The sequence below is a fragment of the Stegostoma tigrinum genome, unplaced genomic scaffold, assembly GCF_030684315.1.
Source record: "Stegostoma tigrinum isolate sSteTig4 unplaced genomic scaffold, sSteTig4.hap1 scaffold_55, whole genome shotgun sequence".
Lineage (NCBI taxonomy): Eukaryota > Metazoa > Chordata > Chondrichthyes > Orectolobiformes > Stegostomatidae > Stegostoma > Stegostoma tigrinum.
This window is the reverse complement of record NW_026728483.1, coordinates 3115099-3133606: the sequence shown is the minus strand read 5'-3', so window position 1 is coordinate 3133606 and position 18508 is coordinate 3115099. Positions and strand designations below refer to the sequence as shown.

General features: G+C 46.0%; 1 protein-coding gene across 2 annotated transcripts; it reads left to right on the top strand.

Moving 5' to 3' along the window:
* The first annotated feature begins 1631 nt into the window (after window positions 1–1631).
* Window positions 1632–17593, top strand: LOC132208858 (utrophin-like). 2 transcript variants are annotated; one of them, XM_059644172.1, is made up of 3 exons: window positions 1632–1759; window positions 9344–9614; window positions 14845–17593. In XM_059644172.1, the coding sequence occupies exons 1-3, from the start codon at window positions 1717–1719 to the stop codon at window positions 14846–14848; spliced, it is 318 nt and encodes a 105-aa protein (XP_059500155.1). In that variant the 5' UTR covers window positions 1632–1716; the 3' UTR covers window positions 14849–17593. The 2 variants fall into 2 exon arrangements, with proteins under 2 accessions (XP_059500155.1, XP_059500154.1); XM_059644171.1 differs by having other exon boundaries at window positions 1660–1759; window positions 13735–17593.
* Window positions 17594–18508: the final 915 nt, after the last annotated feature.

Genomic DNA, 18508 nt, shown 5'->3' with positions numbered 1-18508 from the left:
TGGTCGAGAACGCCCTTGACCGCGTCTCCCGCATTTCCCGCAACACATCCCTCACACCCCGCCCCCGCCACAACCGCCCCAAGAGGATCCCCCTCGTTTTCACACACCACCCCACCAACCTCCGGATACAACGCATCATCCTCCGACACTTGCGCCATCTACAATCTGACCCCACCACCCAAGACATTTTTCCATCCCCACCCCTGTCTGCTTTCCGGAGAGACCACTCTCTCCGTGACTCCCTTGTTCGCTCCACGCTGCCCTCCAACCCCACCACACACGGCACCTTCCCCTGCAACCGCAGGAAATGCTACACTTGCCCCCACACTTCCTCCCTCACCCCTATCCCAGGCCCCAAGATGACATTCCACATTGGCAGATGTGCAGGTGAACCTCTGCTTAATGTGGTATACTGCATCCACTGTACCCGGTGTGGCTTCCTCTACATGGGGGAAACCAAGCGGAGGCTTGGAGACCGCTTTGCAGAACACCTCCGCTCAGTCCGCAACAAACAATTGCACCTCCCAGTCGCAAACCATTTCCACTCCCCCTCCCATTCTTTAGATGACATGTCCATCATGGGCCTCCTGCAGTGCCACAATGATGCCAGCCACCCGAAGGTTGCAGGAACAGCAACTCATATTCCGCCTGGGAACCCTGCAGCCTAATGGTATCAATGTGGACTTCACCAGTTTCAAAATCTCCCCTTCCCCAACCGCATCCCTAAACCAGCCCAGTTCGTCCCCTCCCCCCACTGCACCACACAACCAGCCCAGCTCTTCCCTTCCACCCACTGCATCCCAAAACCAGTGCAACCTGTCTCTGCCTCCCTAACCTGTTCTTCCTCTCACCCATCCCTTCCTCCCACCCCAAGCCGCACCCCCATCTACCTACTAACCTCATCCCACCTCCTTGACCTGTCTGTCTTCCCTGGACTGACCTATCCCTTCCCTACCTCCCCACCTATGCTCTCTCCACCTATCTTCTTTTCTCTCCATCTTGGGTCCGCCTCCCCCTCTCTCCCTATTTATTCCAGAACCCTCACCCCATCCCCCTCTCTGATGAAGGGTCCAGGCCCGAAACGTCAGCTTTTGTGCTCCTGAGATGCTGCTTGGCCTGCTGTGTTCATCCAGCCTCACATTTTGTTATCTTGGATTCTCCAGCATCTGCAGTTCCCATTATCTCAAAATAAAGATGCACCAGTTTACAAATGAGATAAGAAGGAATTTCTTCTTTCAGAGCGCTGAGTGTCTTTGGAACTCCTGACCAATAGATATCTATGATGGAAAAGTCCGAAAGCACGCATAGGACTGAGATAAATGCATTCTTGGCAAGTTTTGGGGGTTCAAGGGTAACGGTGAAAGGACAGCAAAGTGGGTATGCAGAGTGTGACATGAACCATTATCCTATTGGATGGAGGATCAGGTCAAAGGACCTATTTCTATTGGCCATGTCGTCTTAAACGATGATATTTGGTAACTAGAAGGACAAGAACGAGAGGTAAATGGGGACCCATCAGCAGGATGTTCCTATTCAAGCTGCTGATGATCCTGAAACTGAAATATATCTCAGTTCCTTCATGGTTAAAATCATGAAACTGACTTCCTAACAGGATTGTGAATCTAGTTACACAAAATTGACTGCAGTGTTTCAAGAAGCTAGCTCATCCTGACTTTCTCGAGGGCAACTAGGCCCAGTGCTGTCAACATTTCGGAAATGAATTCAAAGATGATGCGTTACATTTCTAGAACGAGCCAAGGTACATTAACTTGATGTTGCAGGCAGTTTTGGTGGTCTGTCAAGACTTGAAACGATCTCTAACCCAGGCTATGCTGTTTCAAAAAATTCAAGTCATTGGGCTGCAGCATTGAGCTGATTCCAATCGGTTGTGGAGCGTTCTTTTACTCTAGGATTTGAAATATAATGTCCTGGCTGCTGCAGCAATGCGTTGTGAGTGTGTGTTGCATTTTAATTTGAATGGAAGAGTTTTAAAAACAAAAGCCTGCCTTCACAGGCAAATTCCAAGTTCTGAAGCATTTTCAATAATTTTCGATTTAATAACGATGGCCCAATTAGTGTTCCAAAAACAGAGTTCTATGATTTAGTTAACAGAATTCAATTATGCGAGTAGAGAGAAGGTGGTGGGAGCTTCGTACTTGAACAGCTGTTGCCGATGTGCTGTGGGTACTCTCAATGTCATGACAGAGCGAAATGCAGGGTTGTCACACAGGAATCCTATCTTACTTTTGCCCTTGTCCCTCTAAATGGAAGTGGTTGTGAGTTGGAAAATGCTGTTGATGGATTTTGGTGAATTCCCTCGCCTTGTGTGTAGTTCGCAAGTGCACCCCCTCGTGTGTGTTCAGATTAATTTCCATTTGCCACACAAATCAATCTGACCTGCCTGTTTTCATCACCCTGCAATCCTGGGCTCTCCTCATCACAAGTTACCATCTCAGCGATTTTCATATGTTTCACAAACTTAGTGATCACCCCTCGAAACATTTAAGTCTAAATCATTCTGATATAGCACAGCAGTGAGCGCTCGAACAATAATCCCTCGAGAGCCTCACTGGACACAGACTTTCAGTCACGAAACATGGATCAACCATAACCTTCTGCTTCCTGCCAACTCAGCCCATTCTGAATCCAACTTACCAAATAAAGTCAGAGTCATCGAGCTGTAGAATATGGAAATGGACCCTTTGGTCCAACTTGTCCATGTCAACCAGATATCCTAACTAATCCAGTCCCATTTTCCTGCGTTTGCTACATAGCCATCTTAACCCCCCTCATTTATATCCCCTTCCAGATGCCTCACAAATGTTGTAATTTTCCCAGCCTCCACCACTCCCTCGGAGAATCAAGTGTGGAGCTGGATGAACACAGCAGGCCAAGCAGCATCTTAGGAGCACAAAAGCTGATGTTTCGAGTGGAGACCCTTCATCAGAAAAGGGGAATAGGGAGAGGGTTCTGAAATAAATAGGGAGCGAGGGGGAGGCGGATCGAAGACGGTCAGAGGAGAAGATCGGTGGGGAGGAGACACGCGACTTAAAAAGGCCGGGATGGAAACTGTAGACGAGAGTATAGGTGGGGAGGGAGGGAGCAGATAAGTCAGCCCGGGGGGGGACGGACAGGTCAAGAGGGCAGGATGAGTTTAGTACGTCGGAAATGGACGTGGGTCTTGAGGTGGGAGGAGGGGATAGGTGAGAGGAAGAACAGTTTAGGGAGGCGGGGACGAACTGGGCTGGTTTTGGGATGCAGTGGGGGGAGAGGAGATTTTAAAGCTTGTGAAATCCACATTGATACCATTGAGCTGCAGGGTTCCCAAGCAGAATATGAGTTGCTGTTCCTGCAACCTTCGTTTGGCATCATTTGTGGCACTGCAGGAGGCCCACGTTCAGTTTGGTTATGACTTTTGAGGAATGGATGGTCCCTTGGAGATTGAAATTGGAGAAAGATTTCAGGATTTTTTCATGTTCTTGTCTTTCTGTTGCGCCCCTCGGAAAAAAGCAATGAAAGTGCCGTTAATTTTTTTGCATGACGAGCTGCTGCATACTAACCGGTCTCACACGATTAACATCACCTTGTCCTTGTGGATATGGATAAAGTTCTCAAAGCTGACAGAAGATTGAAACCTCTTGGATTATGTGATGATGGTACGTTTCCTTGCGTTTAAAAAAAAATGCTTGCAGCTTAATGAGCATAATATAGAGCGCAGTGGCTCTGGTTAACACTGCTGTGTCAATTCCACCCTTTGGTGACTTTCTGTGTGGAGTTTGCACATTCTCCATGTGCCTGCATGGGTTTTCTCCGGGTGCTCGAGTTTCCTCCCACAGTCAAAAGATGTGCAAGGTCGGTGGATTGGCCATGCTAAATTTCCCAAGGTGTTCAGTGATGTGTCGGTTAGGTGAGTTATAGGTGGATGGGTCTGGGTGGGATGCTGTGAGGGGCAGTGTGGACATGTTGGGCTGACGGACCTGTTTCCACACAGTATGGATTCTCTGATTCATGATTCTATAATTTTACTGAGTGCAAAGGTACAATATTAACTCGTCATATTTGTCTCACCTCTTTACATATTGACAAGAAAGCTTTCATGTCAGTTTCTATGCATTTGCAACGTGTCTGCTGTCTCTAACAAGGCTGACTATATCTCCTTCTCTGATGCACATCTCCTGTCCCCTGACACTGAGAGGTGACACTTGCTTTTCATTCAGTACAATCAATAAAACAATAGCCTCCATATCAGATCCAGCGGCTTCTCTTAACGCACAGACGCTGTTCTTTTTTTCCTCCAGGTATTGACCACTCATCATTTCTAATTCCTCATGTCATCTCTCTCTCATGCTCCCTCTCTCTCTCTGTCTTTATCTCTCCTCTCCCTGTTCTCCCCCATCACTTCACTCACAGGCGCAAACAGAAGTTCACAGTCACACGATGTTGCACATGCATATCCTGTCCCTCATGCACAAACACACTACACACACAAAAAAAAAGTCAGGAACACAGTCTCTCACGAACACACTCTGTCACATTCTCACTCATTCATACTCCATACTATCACACAGTCGTACACGGTCTTGCACACATTCTGTGGCACACTTGCATGCACTGTCGCAGGATCTTTTGCCAATGCTGTTACTCTCAAGTACACACACACTACCACAAATCTCTCCCTCACACACTTACACTTGCAAATTCACTTGCTGTCAAGCTCACTCACACTTACAGACACACTCACTCCCTCATGCATGCTGTAACACTTCCCTTCTTGTGCTAACTCTCTTTCACACACTCTTGAGCACAGTCACTGGCACACACATTCTGTCATGCGCACACTCACGCTTTCATGCACTGTCTTTGCACTCTTGAACACAATCATACACTCACCTCTCTCTTGCACACAGTCAATTTGATTTGAGTCGTCATTGTCACATGTGCCCAAGTACAGTGACAAGTTTTCTTCTGCATGCAGTATAGACAGATCATACCATACAAGGCGCATTAGTGAAATGGAACATAGCGACAGCTGCAGAGAAGATGCACAGAGAGTGAGATCAAAATTAGATTTAAACTTTTCAGTGTCCTATTCAGATGTCGAATAACAGCGGTGAAGAAGCTGTTCTTGAATCTTTTCACACATGTATACAAACTTGTTGACACCTTCCCTTCAGAAAAAGGGAGAAGAGAGTGTAATTGGCGGGTGAGAAGGGCCTTTGATTATGTCAGTTTCTTTCCCGAGGCAGCAGGAAGTAAAGGTGGAATCAACGAATGGAAGGCTGGTTTGCATGATGGACTATGCTGTGTTCATGACTCTGTAGTTTCTTGTGGTCTTAGGAAGAGCTGTTGCCAAACCATGCCGTGACATGCATCCAGATAGGATGCTTTCTCTGGTACATAAATGAAAGTTGACCTTGTGGACACACCGAATTACCTTAGCCTGCTGGGGAAATAGAGATATTGGTGTGCGCTTTTGCCCATTGCGACGATCTGGGTGGACCAGGAGAGATTGTTGGTGATCGACACTCTCAACTATCTCCACCTCAGCAACATCTCTCTCACTGCCTGATGCAGGCGCTCACACACTCTCACATTCTGTAGCCTATTCTGTTTGTCTGTCTGTCTGTCTCTCTCTCTCTCTCTCTCTCTCTCACACAGTCTCTCTCTGTCTCGCGCTCTCTGTCTCTCTCGCGCTCTCTCTGTCTCTCTCGCGCTCTCTCTGTCTCTCTCTCTCTGTCTCCACCCACCCACCCCCCCCCCCCCCCAGCAACCCCTCTGGCTTTGTCTCTCTCTCTCTTTCTCTCTCTCCCACACACACCCACTATTTTCTCAGTCTTCCATGGTATCTGAATTGTTGGAAGAATTAACTTACACTGAGCGTGGATTTTCTCCCAATATAGTTGTGACAAAGCAGAACCAATTCTGCCTGGAAGAAGAAAGGCAGGAGCATAATAATTAGGGATTGTTTTGCTAGAGGAACCGTGCTGTGATATGCATCCAGATAGGATGCTTTCTGTGGTACATCAGTGAAAGTTGCCCTTGTGGACACATGGAATTGCCTTCGCCTCCTGGGAAGTAGAGACAACGGTGTGCTTTTTTGCCCATTGCGATGATCTGGATGGACCAGTGAACTAATCTAAGCCCATCCCCCCGACACGATCCCATTATCATCCATATGCTTATCCAAGGACTGTTGAAATGCCCCTAATGTGGCTGAGCTAACTGCATTGGCAGGCAGGGGGTTCCACATCCTTACCACTCTCTGAGTAAAGAACCTGCCTCTGACATCTATCTCAAATCTATTACCCCTCACTGTTTAGCTGTGCCCCCTCATACAAGCTGATGTCATCATCCTCGGAAAAAGACCCTCACTGTCCACCTGATCTCATCCACTTGTCATCTTGTATGTCTCTATTAAATCCCCTCTGAACCACCTTCTCTCCAATGAGTACAGACCCAAGTCCCTCAGCCTTTCTTCAGAAGACCTTCGCTCCAGACCAGGCAACATCTCCTCTGCACCTTTTCCAATGCTTCCGCATCCTTCCTGTAATGGGGCGACCAGAACTGTACGCAATATTCCAAATGAGACCGCACCAGCTGTTTGGACAGTTGCAGCATGACATCACAGCTCTGGATCTCAATCCCTCTGCCAATAAAACCTAAAAGACCTAAGCCTTCTTCACAGCACTATCAACCTGGATGGCAATTTTCAGGGATCGACATAGATGGACACCCTCTGCACAGCAACACGACCAAGAATCTTTCCATTGACCCAATATTCTGCCTTCTTATTATTCATCCCAAAGTGAATCACCTCACATTTATCCGCATTGAACTCCATCTGCCACCTTTCCGCCCAATTCAGCAGTTCATCCAAAGTCTACCGGTAACCTGCAACATTCTTCCACATTGTCCACCACTCCACTGACTTTAGTGTCAGCTGCAAACTTACTAACCCATCTACCAATGCCTCCGTCCAAGTCACTTATGAAAATGACAAACAGCAGTGATCCCAAAATAGATCCTTGAGACACATCACTAGGAACCAGACTCCAGGCTGAATATTTTCTATCAAGCACCACTGGTTGCCGCCTTAGCCAAAGCCAGTTTCTAATCCAACCTGCTAAATCTCCCTCAATCCCATGTCTCCATGTTTTCTCCAATAGCCTACCATGTGGAACCTTATCGAAGGCTTCACTGAAGTCCACGTACACCACGTCAACTGCCCGACCCTCATCCACATGCTTGGTCACCTTCCAAAATTACTCAGAGGCTTGTGAGACACGACCTGCCCTTGACAAATACATGTTGACTATCTCCCATCAAATTGGTGCTTGCTCGATGATTATAAATCCTATCTCTTATAATCCCTTCCAAAACATTTCCTACAACAGACGTAAGGCTCACTGGGTTTGTAATTACCTGGGGCATCTCTACTGCCCTCTTTGAACAAGGGCACAACATTTGCAACCCTCCAGCCTTCTGGTACGAAACCTGTAGACAATGAGGACTCAAAGATCAAGGCCAAAGGCTCCGCCACCACCTCCGTAGCCTCCCAGAGAATCTGAAAGTTTTGAAGGATGCTGCGTTGTATCCGGAGGTTGGTGGGGTGGTACGTTAGGACGAGGGAGACTTTGTTTTGGTTGTTGTTGCGGGGTTGGGTGAGAGGGATTTGTTGCTGGAAATGCTGGAGACACGGTCGAGGGCGTTATCAACCACCGAGCGGTGGAAGTTGTGGTCTTTGAAAAATGAGGACATCTGAGATATACGGGAATAGAATACCTCATCCTGGGAGCGCAGATGCAGAGGCAAAGGAATGGGGAATTGGGGATGAATTGTTGCAGGAATATGGTGAGAGGAGGTGTAATCTTGGTAGCTGTGGGAATTGGTGGACTTGAAATGGATATTTGTTTCTCAGTGGTTGGAAATAGAGAGGTCCAGGTAGGAGAGAGAGGTATCAGAGATTGTCCAGGTTAACTTCAAGTTCGGGAGGAAGGTGTTGGTGAAGTGGATGAACTGTTCGAGCCCCTTGTGGCAACACGAGCGGTGCCGATACGGCCATCGATGTAACGGAGGAAGAGGTGAGGTTGAGGGCCAGTGTAGGTACGGAAGAGGGAGCGTTCCATGTAACCTCCAAAGAGGCAGGCATCGCTTGGGCCCATGTGGCTACCCTGGCCACCCCGTTTGTCTGTTGGAAGTGGGAGGAATTGAAAGAGAAACTGTTGAGGGTTGTTCAAGGACCGGAACTTCCCCCTCCTCAGTGGTCAAAAACGCCCTCGACCGTGTCACCCGCATTTCCCACACCTCATCCCTCACACTCGCTCCCCATAATAACTACCAAAACAGTGCCCTCCTCGCCCTCGCGTACCACCCCACCAACCTCCGGATTCAATGCCTCGTCCTCCGACCCTTCTGCCATCTGCAATCCGACCCCACCACCAAAGACGTTTTTCCCACCATCCTCAGGTGACTCCCTGATCCGCTGCACACTCCCCTCGGCTGCATCCAAAACCAGCCCACCTATCCCGTCCTGCAACCTCAAACCCCACCCCCATTTCCTACCTCCTAACCTCTTCCCGCCCCCGAGACCTGTTCGTCCTCCCCGGACTGACCTATCCCCTCCCTACCTCCCCACCTACACTCACCTCGACTGGCTCCATCCCCACCTCTTTAAGTTGTCTGTCTCCTCTCCACCTAACTTCTCCTCTATCCATCTTTGATCCGCCTCCCCCTCTCTCGCTATTTATTTCAGAACTCTCTCCCCCTCCCCCTTTTCTGATGAAAGGTCTCGGCCCAACATGTCAGTTTTGGTGCTCCTAAGATGCTGCTTGGCCTGCTGTGTTCATCCAGCTGCGCACTTTGGTATCTCTACATCTCTTAACAACCTCATTAAGTGAGTTCTAGAGAGAACTGTGCAGGGTAGACTTTGGGTTTATCATTCTAACTTGCCAGTCCTGAAAGATGAAAGTTGGTTTGTGTTGGATGTTTGTCTCATAGCTACGAAAGATACACTGAAAGGATTTTTCAAATCTTTTGTTGAGAATTGTACCCATTCAGTCAGTAATCCTTTTCCTTTTTTAAAGCTTCCTTGGTAGTGACAAATTTCAAATATCTGCGGAATTTTATTTGGCTTTGTATTGGTTCTCTGTGATTATCTGTTAATGACTCGACGACCTGCTAGCTGATTACAGAATTTATCATTGATGTGCTTCAGTCTTATAATATATATCCCAATTTCAGGAGAAAGTCCAGAGAGACCTTTTAAAGGAAAGGGGTTTCGAAAGAAAATCTATCGATCAAAATCATGAATAGTTGATAAATTATTTGCATTTCATATTTCCAGAACCTACCCCGGAAGAGAGAGCCCAGAGAATTGCCAAAGCTGTCCGCAAACAGTCAACAGAAGTGAAGGAAAATTGGGAGCAATTGAAAACCCGTGCAAGCTACTGGCAGAAACAGGTGGAAAAGGCGTTGGAGAAACTTCAAGAACTGCAGAAAGCTCTGGATGATCTTGAGGCTCATGTGATAACAGCTGAGGGGGTCCACACTGATTGGCAACCTGTGGGTGACCTGCTTATTGACTCATTGCAGGATCACATTGATAAAACCACAGGAAGTGCAATTACATTACACTTCACTTATGAACAGATGTAACCACAATGTTGTATGGAGACGATCAGTAATATGAGTACTTCAGTAATATTGATTGAATGGTTGTTAACTTAATTTGCAAATTAAAACTTAGTTGAGCATGCCTTCTGATGATATCACAACATGAATATCAGTATAATTGAGGATTTTATTAGTCAGTGACATCAGCTGAGTTATCTGCTTGTTGCCATGTTATCAGGGTTAAAGGTAAAGTCTTAGCACACCATTTGGCGACTCCTTGGAGAGAGACAACTGGTTATGATTTAACCTGAAGATGACCACGCCTCAGTCAAGTAGAGCGGTTGAGGCGAAGACCCTTTGTGGTAAGCTCACTGGTATGGCAATTGAGCCCTCTCTGCAGGGCATCAGTCTGCATCAAAAACCAACCGTTCAGCCAACTGAATTTGAATAGAGTTTAGGATTGGAGAGCAATCCATGCAATTATTTTTTTTAATGAATGTTTCTCACTGAGACTCTCTCACTGGCAAACTTTTTAAAAGCCAGCTCAGCCATACAGGCGAGATCAGTTCCTGATCTCAGCTGAATTTTTTGACCTGGGGTGGGTCTGCGTTCGGAGTTCAGTGATTGGAATGAATTCTCATTAAGTTAGCGAGAGGGATACTGCACGTGAATAGATCGATGTTTTGAGCAGAGGATGAGATATGAGCAAAAGTTTAATTGATGTGGAAGACCAGCCACAATCATCATTGACGGTGGAGCAGGCTCGAGCGTCCATGCAACATTGTGCTGCCGCTATTTGACTTGTTCTGTGGAAAGGAAGGAAAATGGTCAAAGTGTCAAAAATGATGAAGACCACATCATTCTACAACCTCAAAATTTGATTGTGTTCAGCATATTATCACTCCTGGTACCCCTAAATCCTGGTCTATCATCTCAGCAGCTCGACTCTGCCCATAAGCTGGTTACTTGTGACATTTTTGAGGGATCTTCCCAAGTCTGAAAATCATTTCTGTTTTTGTAGAATCAGAGTTGGCCAGTGTGGAAGGAGGTCGTTTGGCATATCATAGCTCTTTGAAGTAACTCCCCAATTCGTCCCCCTCTGCTTGGCAATGACTTCAACCACTTATAAAATCTCTTTAATGGAGGGAAACTTTGAAGGCGTCTGAAAGGAGTATTCACGATCCCAGAATACAACTGAGCCTTATTAAGTTCTTAGTTTTGACGATCAAGAGCTTGATGAAAGAGGATTGTTTTAAAAAGTGCCTTAAAAGAGGAAACGTACAGAGGCTAAGATGTGTAGGAAGTTAGCGAGTTTTGAGAAGATTTGTTGCTTGGGTTGAGGTTCTGGATGTGAGTTTGCTCGCTGAAGGTGCAGGAAGTCTCTTGTTGGGTTTGAAGCCGACACAATTAAATGTTTGGCAACTAGTAGTGGGCCGTTTGAAATCAAGAGTGGGCAAGAGGACATAATTAGACGAGTGCAGATATCCTGAAGTATGGTTGGACTGGTGGAGATTACCAAAATAGCCATAGGCATAGCCAAGGAACGATTTGGAAACAAAAATGAGAATTTAATAAAATTACCGTTAATAGTGTCAGTCAGGTAGAAAGTACAGAGAATAGGATTTGGTTCAAGGTGAGACTCGGGCAGTGGAGTTTTAGACGACGTCAAGTTTTCAATGGGCAAATGTGGGACTCCAACAGGGAATGCATTGGAATTGTCAGGTCCAGAAGTGAAGTAGTTCCAGATGAAGGTTTCACTGCTAATGAGCCAAGACAAGAGACAGGTAGGCAGGATTGAAAAGGTGTAAAGAGACAGCTTGAGGGATTGCATGAATGTGTTGTTGGACGTTCATCATGGGATAAACAAGATGCCAAGGTTGTGCTGAGACAAGCGTAACATTACATTGTTGCCAAGGCGGAGTAATGCAATCAGTAGGTAGTGAATAGAGATTGGTGTGGGGACCACAAAGTGGTCTTCCCAGTTTTAAATTGTTATCTCTACATAGTTGCGCAACTTAATGTTCTGTTCAAAAGGCATTACTGACAAGGAAACAGAAGTTAGCCATTTGTTTACTTGTCAATATATCTTGATTTTTCCACCATCTTCTCCAATTATTAACACAACATGTGCACTGTACGAACTGAACCGTTCAAACCTTAAAAGGAAATGTTAAAATTGTGGAATTTTAAGTTAAATTTATTTCATTGAAAATTTAAATAAATTACATGAAGGTTTGACCAAGACTGCAAGGAATTAGATGGAACACCAGATGAATAAAACAAGCAGTGGTAAGGTGGTATTAGCTGGATGTTCCTGAAGAAAGAGAACACAGCCAACCTTTCTTCCATAAGGGGGATTAATTGTGTGGTGTCAGACACAGTCGATTCAATCATTCCTTCTGTCTTTACTGTCTGACTATACTATGGTTGTAATATTTCCTTTTTTAAATGCTCAAGGTTAGACATACTTCACTTGACATTCTCATTTTATAAATTTTAAGAAGTTGACTTATTGTCAAGTCACGGTAGGATTGAAAACACATTCTATAACTGTTTGAAGTCAGAAGTCACATGACACCAGCTTGTCGTCCAACAGGTTCATTTGAAATCACACAAGCTTTTGGAGTGCAGCCCCTTCATCAGGTGCAGTTAGTGAGGTGACCACAGAGAGAGAGAGCTTATAAGCAGAGAGATCAAAAGATCATAGAATTGGCGTGAGTGGAGTGTCAGATAATAACTCTATACAGGTGACCAAGAGTGTTAGAGGCAAGTAAAGCGTTCATAAAGTCCATGTCAGTGCTGTGTTGTCATGATAATCAGGCAGCGCAACAGGAATGTACAAAAGGTGACATCTCAGGTCAGACTCTGACTTGTAGTTTAGAGTCTTGTGTTCAGAATCTGTCTTAGAGTTTTAACCTTTATTTCAAAAGCAAGAATTTATAAGATACCACACTGACTGTAACTACAAGTTGTGTGTTTCTTCAACAAAATATCTGCAAACAAACAAACATCCTGGATGAAGACTTATTATCTGACACTCCACTCACACCAGTTGTATGATGTTTTGATCTGTCTGCTTATCAATTGTGTGACTGTGTGTTTTCCTCCCTGACCGCACCTGATGAAGGGACTGCACTCCGAAAGCTTGTGTGATTTCAAATAAACCTGTCAGATTATAACCTGATGTCATGTGAGCTCTGACTTTGTCCATCCTCGTCCAACACCAGCACCTCCACATTATAACTGTTTGGAACCAAGTCAGTGCAACAGGCATATGTCGAACATTTGACTTCGGAAGAATGCCTAGTGCTGAAAAATTCATTAATAACAAAGGATTTCTTCATTGTGCCATCTATCGTAACATGCTGCGTCTCACAGTCATAATGAAAGGATGGCCACTTCAATTTAGCAGGGCCAAGAACAGTTATGGACATTTTTAGCATGGGAGGAGGCCATTCAACCTATTTTATCTGTCCCAGCTCTCTCCCAGCACAAGAAAATTAATCCTTCTCTCGAACTCATTCCACATATTTCACAGAATTGAAATATATAGGTACATATTTAGGAGATTTTAACATCAAGTGAGCAGTTCTTGCACTTCACCTTGTCACTAAAAATGGAAAACTTGACTTATAAAGAGTGGGTCTTTATTTTGTTCTGTTTTGATGATGAAGCAGATGCAAGTCGAAGTGCTGGAACTGGCCTCTTGAACTTAGCAACTGTTCAACGTGTATAAAATGAATTCAGTGCGCATCTACTAAAAGCAGTTTTATGGAAGGAAAAGGTACCAAAGAAGATTTGGTGTATTGTGCTTGATGCTATTATACGCCAACCTGTGAAAACAGAACTCTACGACTGTGAGTGTTGAGTTCTGAGAGGGGGCTATCTTGTTTGAATGTACATTGCTAAGCCTAGGCCTATTTTCCCAACAGCAAAATTGGTAATCCAGCAAGAAATGGCTATTTCTCACATTTGTTGGCCGTAAGTGTCTGTTTAAAGTTTCCTTATATACAGGTGCTTAACCTGCTTTTACAGTTTGAACATTTATTATGCTAATGAAAATTTTTTGAATGGTTTCACCTCCAGTTTTCCTCTTTATACATATTTGGTATTTTTTCAGGGTAAGGACTATCTGCAAAATCTGAGATTGGGTTTTGAAAGACAGCAGCCTTTGTTTTGGAGAGATAATGGGAACTGCAGATGCTGGAGAATGCGAGATAACACCGTGTGGAACTGGACGAAGACAGCAGGCCAAGCATCATCTTAGGAGCACAAAAGCTGATGTTTCGGGCCGAGAACCACCTTCAGAAAATGGGGAGGGGGTGCGGGTTCTGGATTAAATAGGGAGAGAGGGGGAGGCGGATGGAAGATGGATGGAGGAGAAGGTAGGTGGAGAGGAGAGTATGGGTAGGGAGGCAGGGAGGGGATAGGTCAGTCTGGGGAGGCGGGACAGGTCAAGGGAGCGGGATGAGGGGAAATAGGGGTGCGGCATGAGGTGGGAGGGGGGATGGGTGAGAGGAAGAATAGGTTAGGGAGGCGGGGACGAGCTGGGCTGGTTTTGGGATGCAGTGGGAGGACAGGAGATTTGGAAGCTTGTGAAATCCACACTGATACCATTGGGCTGCAGGGTTCCCAAGCAGAATGAGTTGCTGTTCCTGCAACCTTCGGGTGGCGTCATTATGGCACTGCAGGAGGCCCAGGTTGGACGTGTCCTCTCAGGAATGGGAGGGGGAGTTGAAATGGTTCGTGACTGGGAGGTGCAGTTGTTTATTGCAAACTGAGCGTAGGTGTTCTGAAAAGCGGTCCCCAAGCCTCTGCGTTGTTTCCCCAATGTGGAGGAAGCCACAACGGGGACAGCGGATGTTTTGGATATTTCTTAAGCATTGATTTTCATTCAGAGTTGGTTGGATTTTGCTGAAGCAATAGACATAACTCACTATGACGTAGACAATGTCAGAGTTAATGTTTCGCGTCCTGTGACCCTTCCTCAGATCTCACTCTTCACTGATGCTGCCAGACCTGCTGAGCTTTTCCAGCAACTTCTGCTTTTGTTGCTGATTTACAGTGCCCACAGTTCTTTTGTTTTTTACAACACAGACAAAACTTGATCTCTGCAGGAAGCATGATGCTGCATTCTCCAACTTCCCTGGCCTTTTGTAATATAATATTGTCTTTTCAGGACAGAAGTGGCTTTTTTTTTGTTTTAACTTCTGCACATGCTTTCTATGCAGGTTAAAAGTCTACACCTTTTCAGTTCACTGCAGTGCTGCATAATGAAGACTTGGAACAATTTTTTTTATGAAGTAGAAAATCAGTGTGGTTTGTTTTCCAAAATGTGATGTGTAAGTGCAACACTTAACAGTGTGTTCATCAAACTATTGTTTCCTTTGATCTTTGTGTTGCAGAAATTTCTAGAATCATTTCATATATATTTTTCTTGATATATTTTAGCAGCTTTCCTGGAGCAAGTCTGTTTTCCTTCGGATGAGACGACTTTCAGACATACTCCCTTTATTATGAGATATAATTGGGGTAAAATGAGGAGGATTTTTATTCACTGAGACACACATGACTATATGTTTAAATCATTGGAAAATGCATTCTGTTAGGACTGTCATGTTATCTGGTGTTTGTACCAGGCTTTCCGATTAAATGCAAGTGATTAAGGATGCTAATGATGCCACATGTTATTACAAGAGGAAATGAACTTCCAAGTAAGGATTTTATGCCACATTTATACACAGCATGGACCACGCAGCATGGATGCAGTGACTGAGTGAAATGGGATGCAGTGGCTGTGGGAAATGGGATGCAGTGACGGAGTGAAATGGAATGCCGTGACAGAGTGAAATGGGATGCCGTGACAGAGTGAAATGGGATGCTCACAGCGAATTGCCCCCTCCATCCTGACCCTCTCGCAGCGACCTGACCCGCTCACACTGACTCGCCCCTGCAGTCCTGACCCGCTCACAGTGACTAGCCCCTGCAGTCCTGACCAGCTCACAGCGACTTCTCTGTGCAGTCCTGACCCACTCACAGCGACCTACCCCTCCGTGCTGACCCGCTCAGAGTGAGTTGCCCCGACAGTCCTGACCCCCCTCACAGTGACCTGCCCCCTCACTCCTGACCCGCTCTGCATTGAGGAAACCAAGCGGAGGCTTGGGGACCGCTTTGCAGAACACCTCCGCTCGGTTCGCAACAAACAACTGCACCTCCCAGTCGCGAACCATTTTAACTCCCCCTCCCATTCCTTAGACGACATGTCCATCATGGGCCTCCTGCAGTGCCACAATAATGCCACCCGAAGGTTGCAAGGACAGCAACTCCTCATCCGCTTGGGAACCCTGCAACCCAATGGTATCAATGTGGACTTCACAAGCTTCAAAATCTCCCCCTCCCCAACTGCATCCCAAAACCAGCCCAGTTCTTCCCCTCCCGCTACTGCATCACAAAACCAGCCCAGCCTGTCTCCGCCTCCCTAACCTGTTGTTCCTCTCACCCATCCCTTCCTCCCACCTCAAGCCACACCTCCATTTCCGACCGACCACCTCATCCTGCCTCCTTGACTTGTCCGTCTTCCCTGGACTGACCTATCCCCTCCCTCCCTCCTCACCTGTACTCTCCTCTCTACCTATCTTGTTTTCTCTCCATCTTCGGTCCGCATCCCCCCCTCTCCCTATTTATTCCACTTCCCTCTCCCATCCCCCTCTCTGATGAAGGGTCTAGGCCTGAAATGTCAGCTTTTGTGCTCCTGAGATGCTGCTTGGCCTGCTGTGTTCATCCAGCTCCACACTTTGTTATTTTGGATTCTCCAGCATTTGCCATTATCAGTGGCCTTTCCTCTTTGTCAAAGTTTGTGCAAAAGCAACACGATATGGGGCGGCACGGTGGCTCAGTGATTAGCACTGCAGCTTCACAGCACTGGGGACTCAGGCTCAATTCCAGCCTCAGGCAACTGTTTGTGTGGAATTTGCACCTTGACCCTGTGTCTGCGTGGGTTTCTTCCAGGTGCTCCGGTCTCCTCCCACAGTCCAAAGAGGTGCACGCTAGGTGGATTGGCCATGCTAAATTGCCCATAGTGTTCAGGGGCGTGGGTCTGGGTGGGATGCTCCAAGGTTTGGTGTGCAGTTGTTGGGCCAAAGGGCCTGTTTCCACACTGTAGGGAATCTAAACAATCCTGTTCCCACATCTCCATGTTATAACCCTGCTGAGCACTGCACACAGAGATGTTTGATAACAAAAGGATAACAATAATATTCAAACCCAGTGCTGGAGATGTATTTTAAATACACTGAGGCCAGTGTCGATCTCCAATTCAACTTTTATTTACAAATGAACTGTCTTCAACTTTAGCACTGCCTCATTCAGAGATAGTTGCCAGGGTGTCAACATCTCTGACCCTCACACGACTTAGCTGTCAGTCAGGGCTCCCTGATTTGGGCTGTTAATGTGGACCAGTCAGGCAACTCATATTCTGTGAGGTTCAACTGGCCGACCTGGTCACAAACCAGTGCGGTGTGTTCATCGAAAATCAAACATGTACTAGAAAGGTACCATTACATACCAGTGCAAAGGAAGGCATGAGGCGAAACTGGGGAGGGAAGGGAACTGCTTATTGGGGGTGGCTCAGAGAGTGGAAGAAAATCGAATGGGAAGAAGACCATTTGAGACTGAGGGAGAGAGATGTAATTGCCTGAATGAGGCATTCCAATTGCGAAATGGATTTTTGTGTGTACACCCTGTTCAGTTTCCCCGATCTTAATCTGTCCTCCTCTTTAAATCATTCGTATCTGAAATTTCTGTATCATTTCCAAATGCTCTGTCTCTAATGTTATGCTGTTGGAATTGTTTGAACTGCAGAGATATCATTTATTTGCACAAATGTGTTCAGTGAAATGAGTTGCATGCTATATATGTATTATTCTTCCTGATTCTATTATACGCATACAAATTAAAGTTAGTTCCACTTTTGAACAACAAACTGCTTTTAGATGTATGATGTATCTCATTTGCCTGCCACTTAGTCTTGTTGATGAGTTGTGTTTCTGTTTTGTGAAGAAATTTGAATGAGCTGGAGCACTAATGGCAATGCCCAATGTGGTGATATTCCAACATTGCAGCTGGAAGGTGGGGCGGGGAGGGGGATGGGTTTCACAAGAACTGTTACAGAGGGAAATGGAGAGACAGGTGATGTCTGTGGCAGCACCGAGACAGTGAGGAGTATGAAATGCAGCCTGAAGGGGAATCTGGCTGCATTCTCCCAGGCACGGGCTGAATGGAAGAGGACAGAAAGGATTCACTCAGAGGAAGAGTAGATGAGACTGGACTGATTATGAAACAGGCAATCATCATTGGCAAGTCACTGATAGGAGGGTGAATCAATCGGGCTCACTTTAAGACTGTTTACAGTTACCATATAGTTCCTGGGAGATGTGTAGATCAGGCCAGGCTCATACAGAAATGCTTCCCGGAGTAATTAACATGTAGACCCCACTGGGAAAGAGTGAGGGGTTGGCCGTCCTGCTACCACTGATGCACTGAAAGCTTGGGGCATAACTGGGACGATGGGGCTGCTGCTGCCGAGGCACAGTCGGAAAGGACCACTGAGATTTTCCTGCTGAAGGTAAATGGGGGTCCATTCAGTCCTCGGACCCTCCCCGTGTCTCACATGTATGTAAATAGTTTTGTTGTATGTCTGAGAGAGGTCTTTGGTTTGTTGGGTGGAGCCAAAGTCCAATGCTTTATTTGTTTATTTGATATGCAGCTGGACAGAAGGCAACTGCAGTTGTGACATTGTACATATACAAAGAGATTTCTTGTGAAAAAGGTGTATTTTTCAAATCAGAAATGTGACTGGGAGGAGTGTGGATGAGCCCAGGCTCACTGTGGGTCTGGT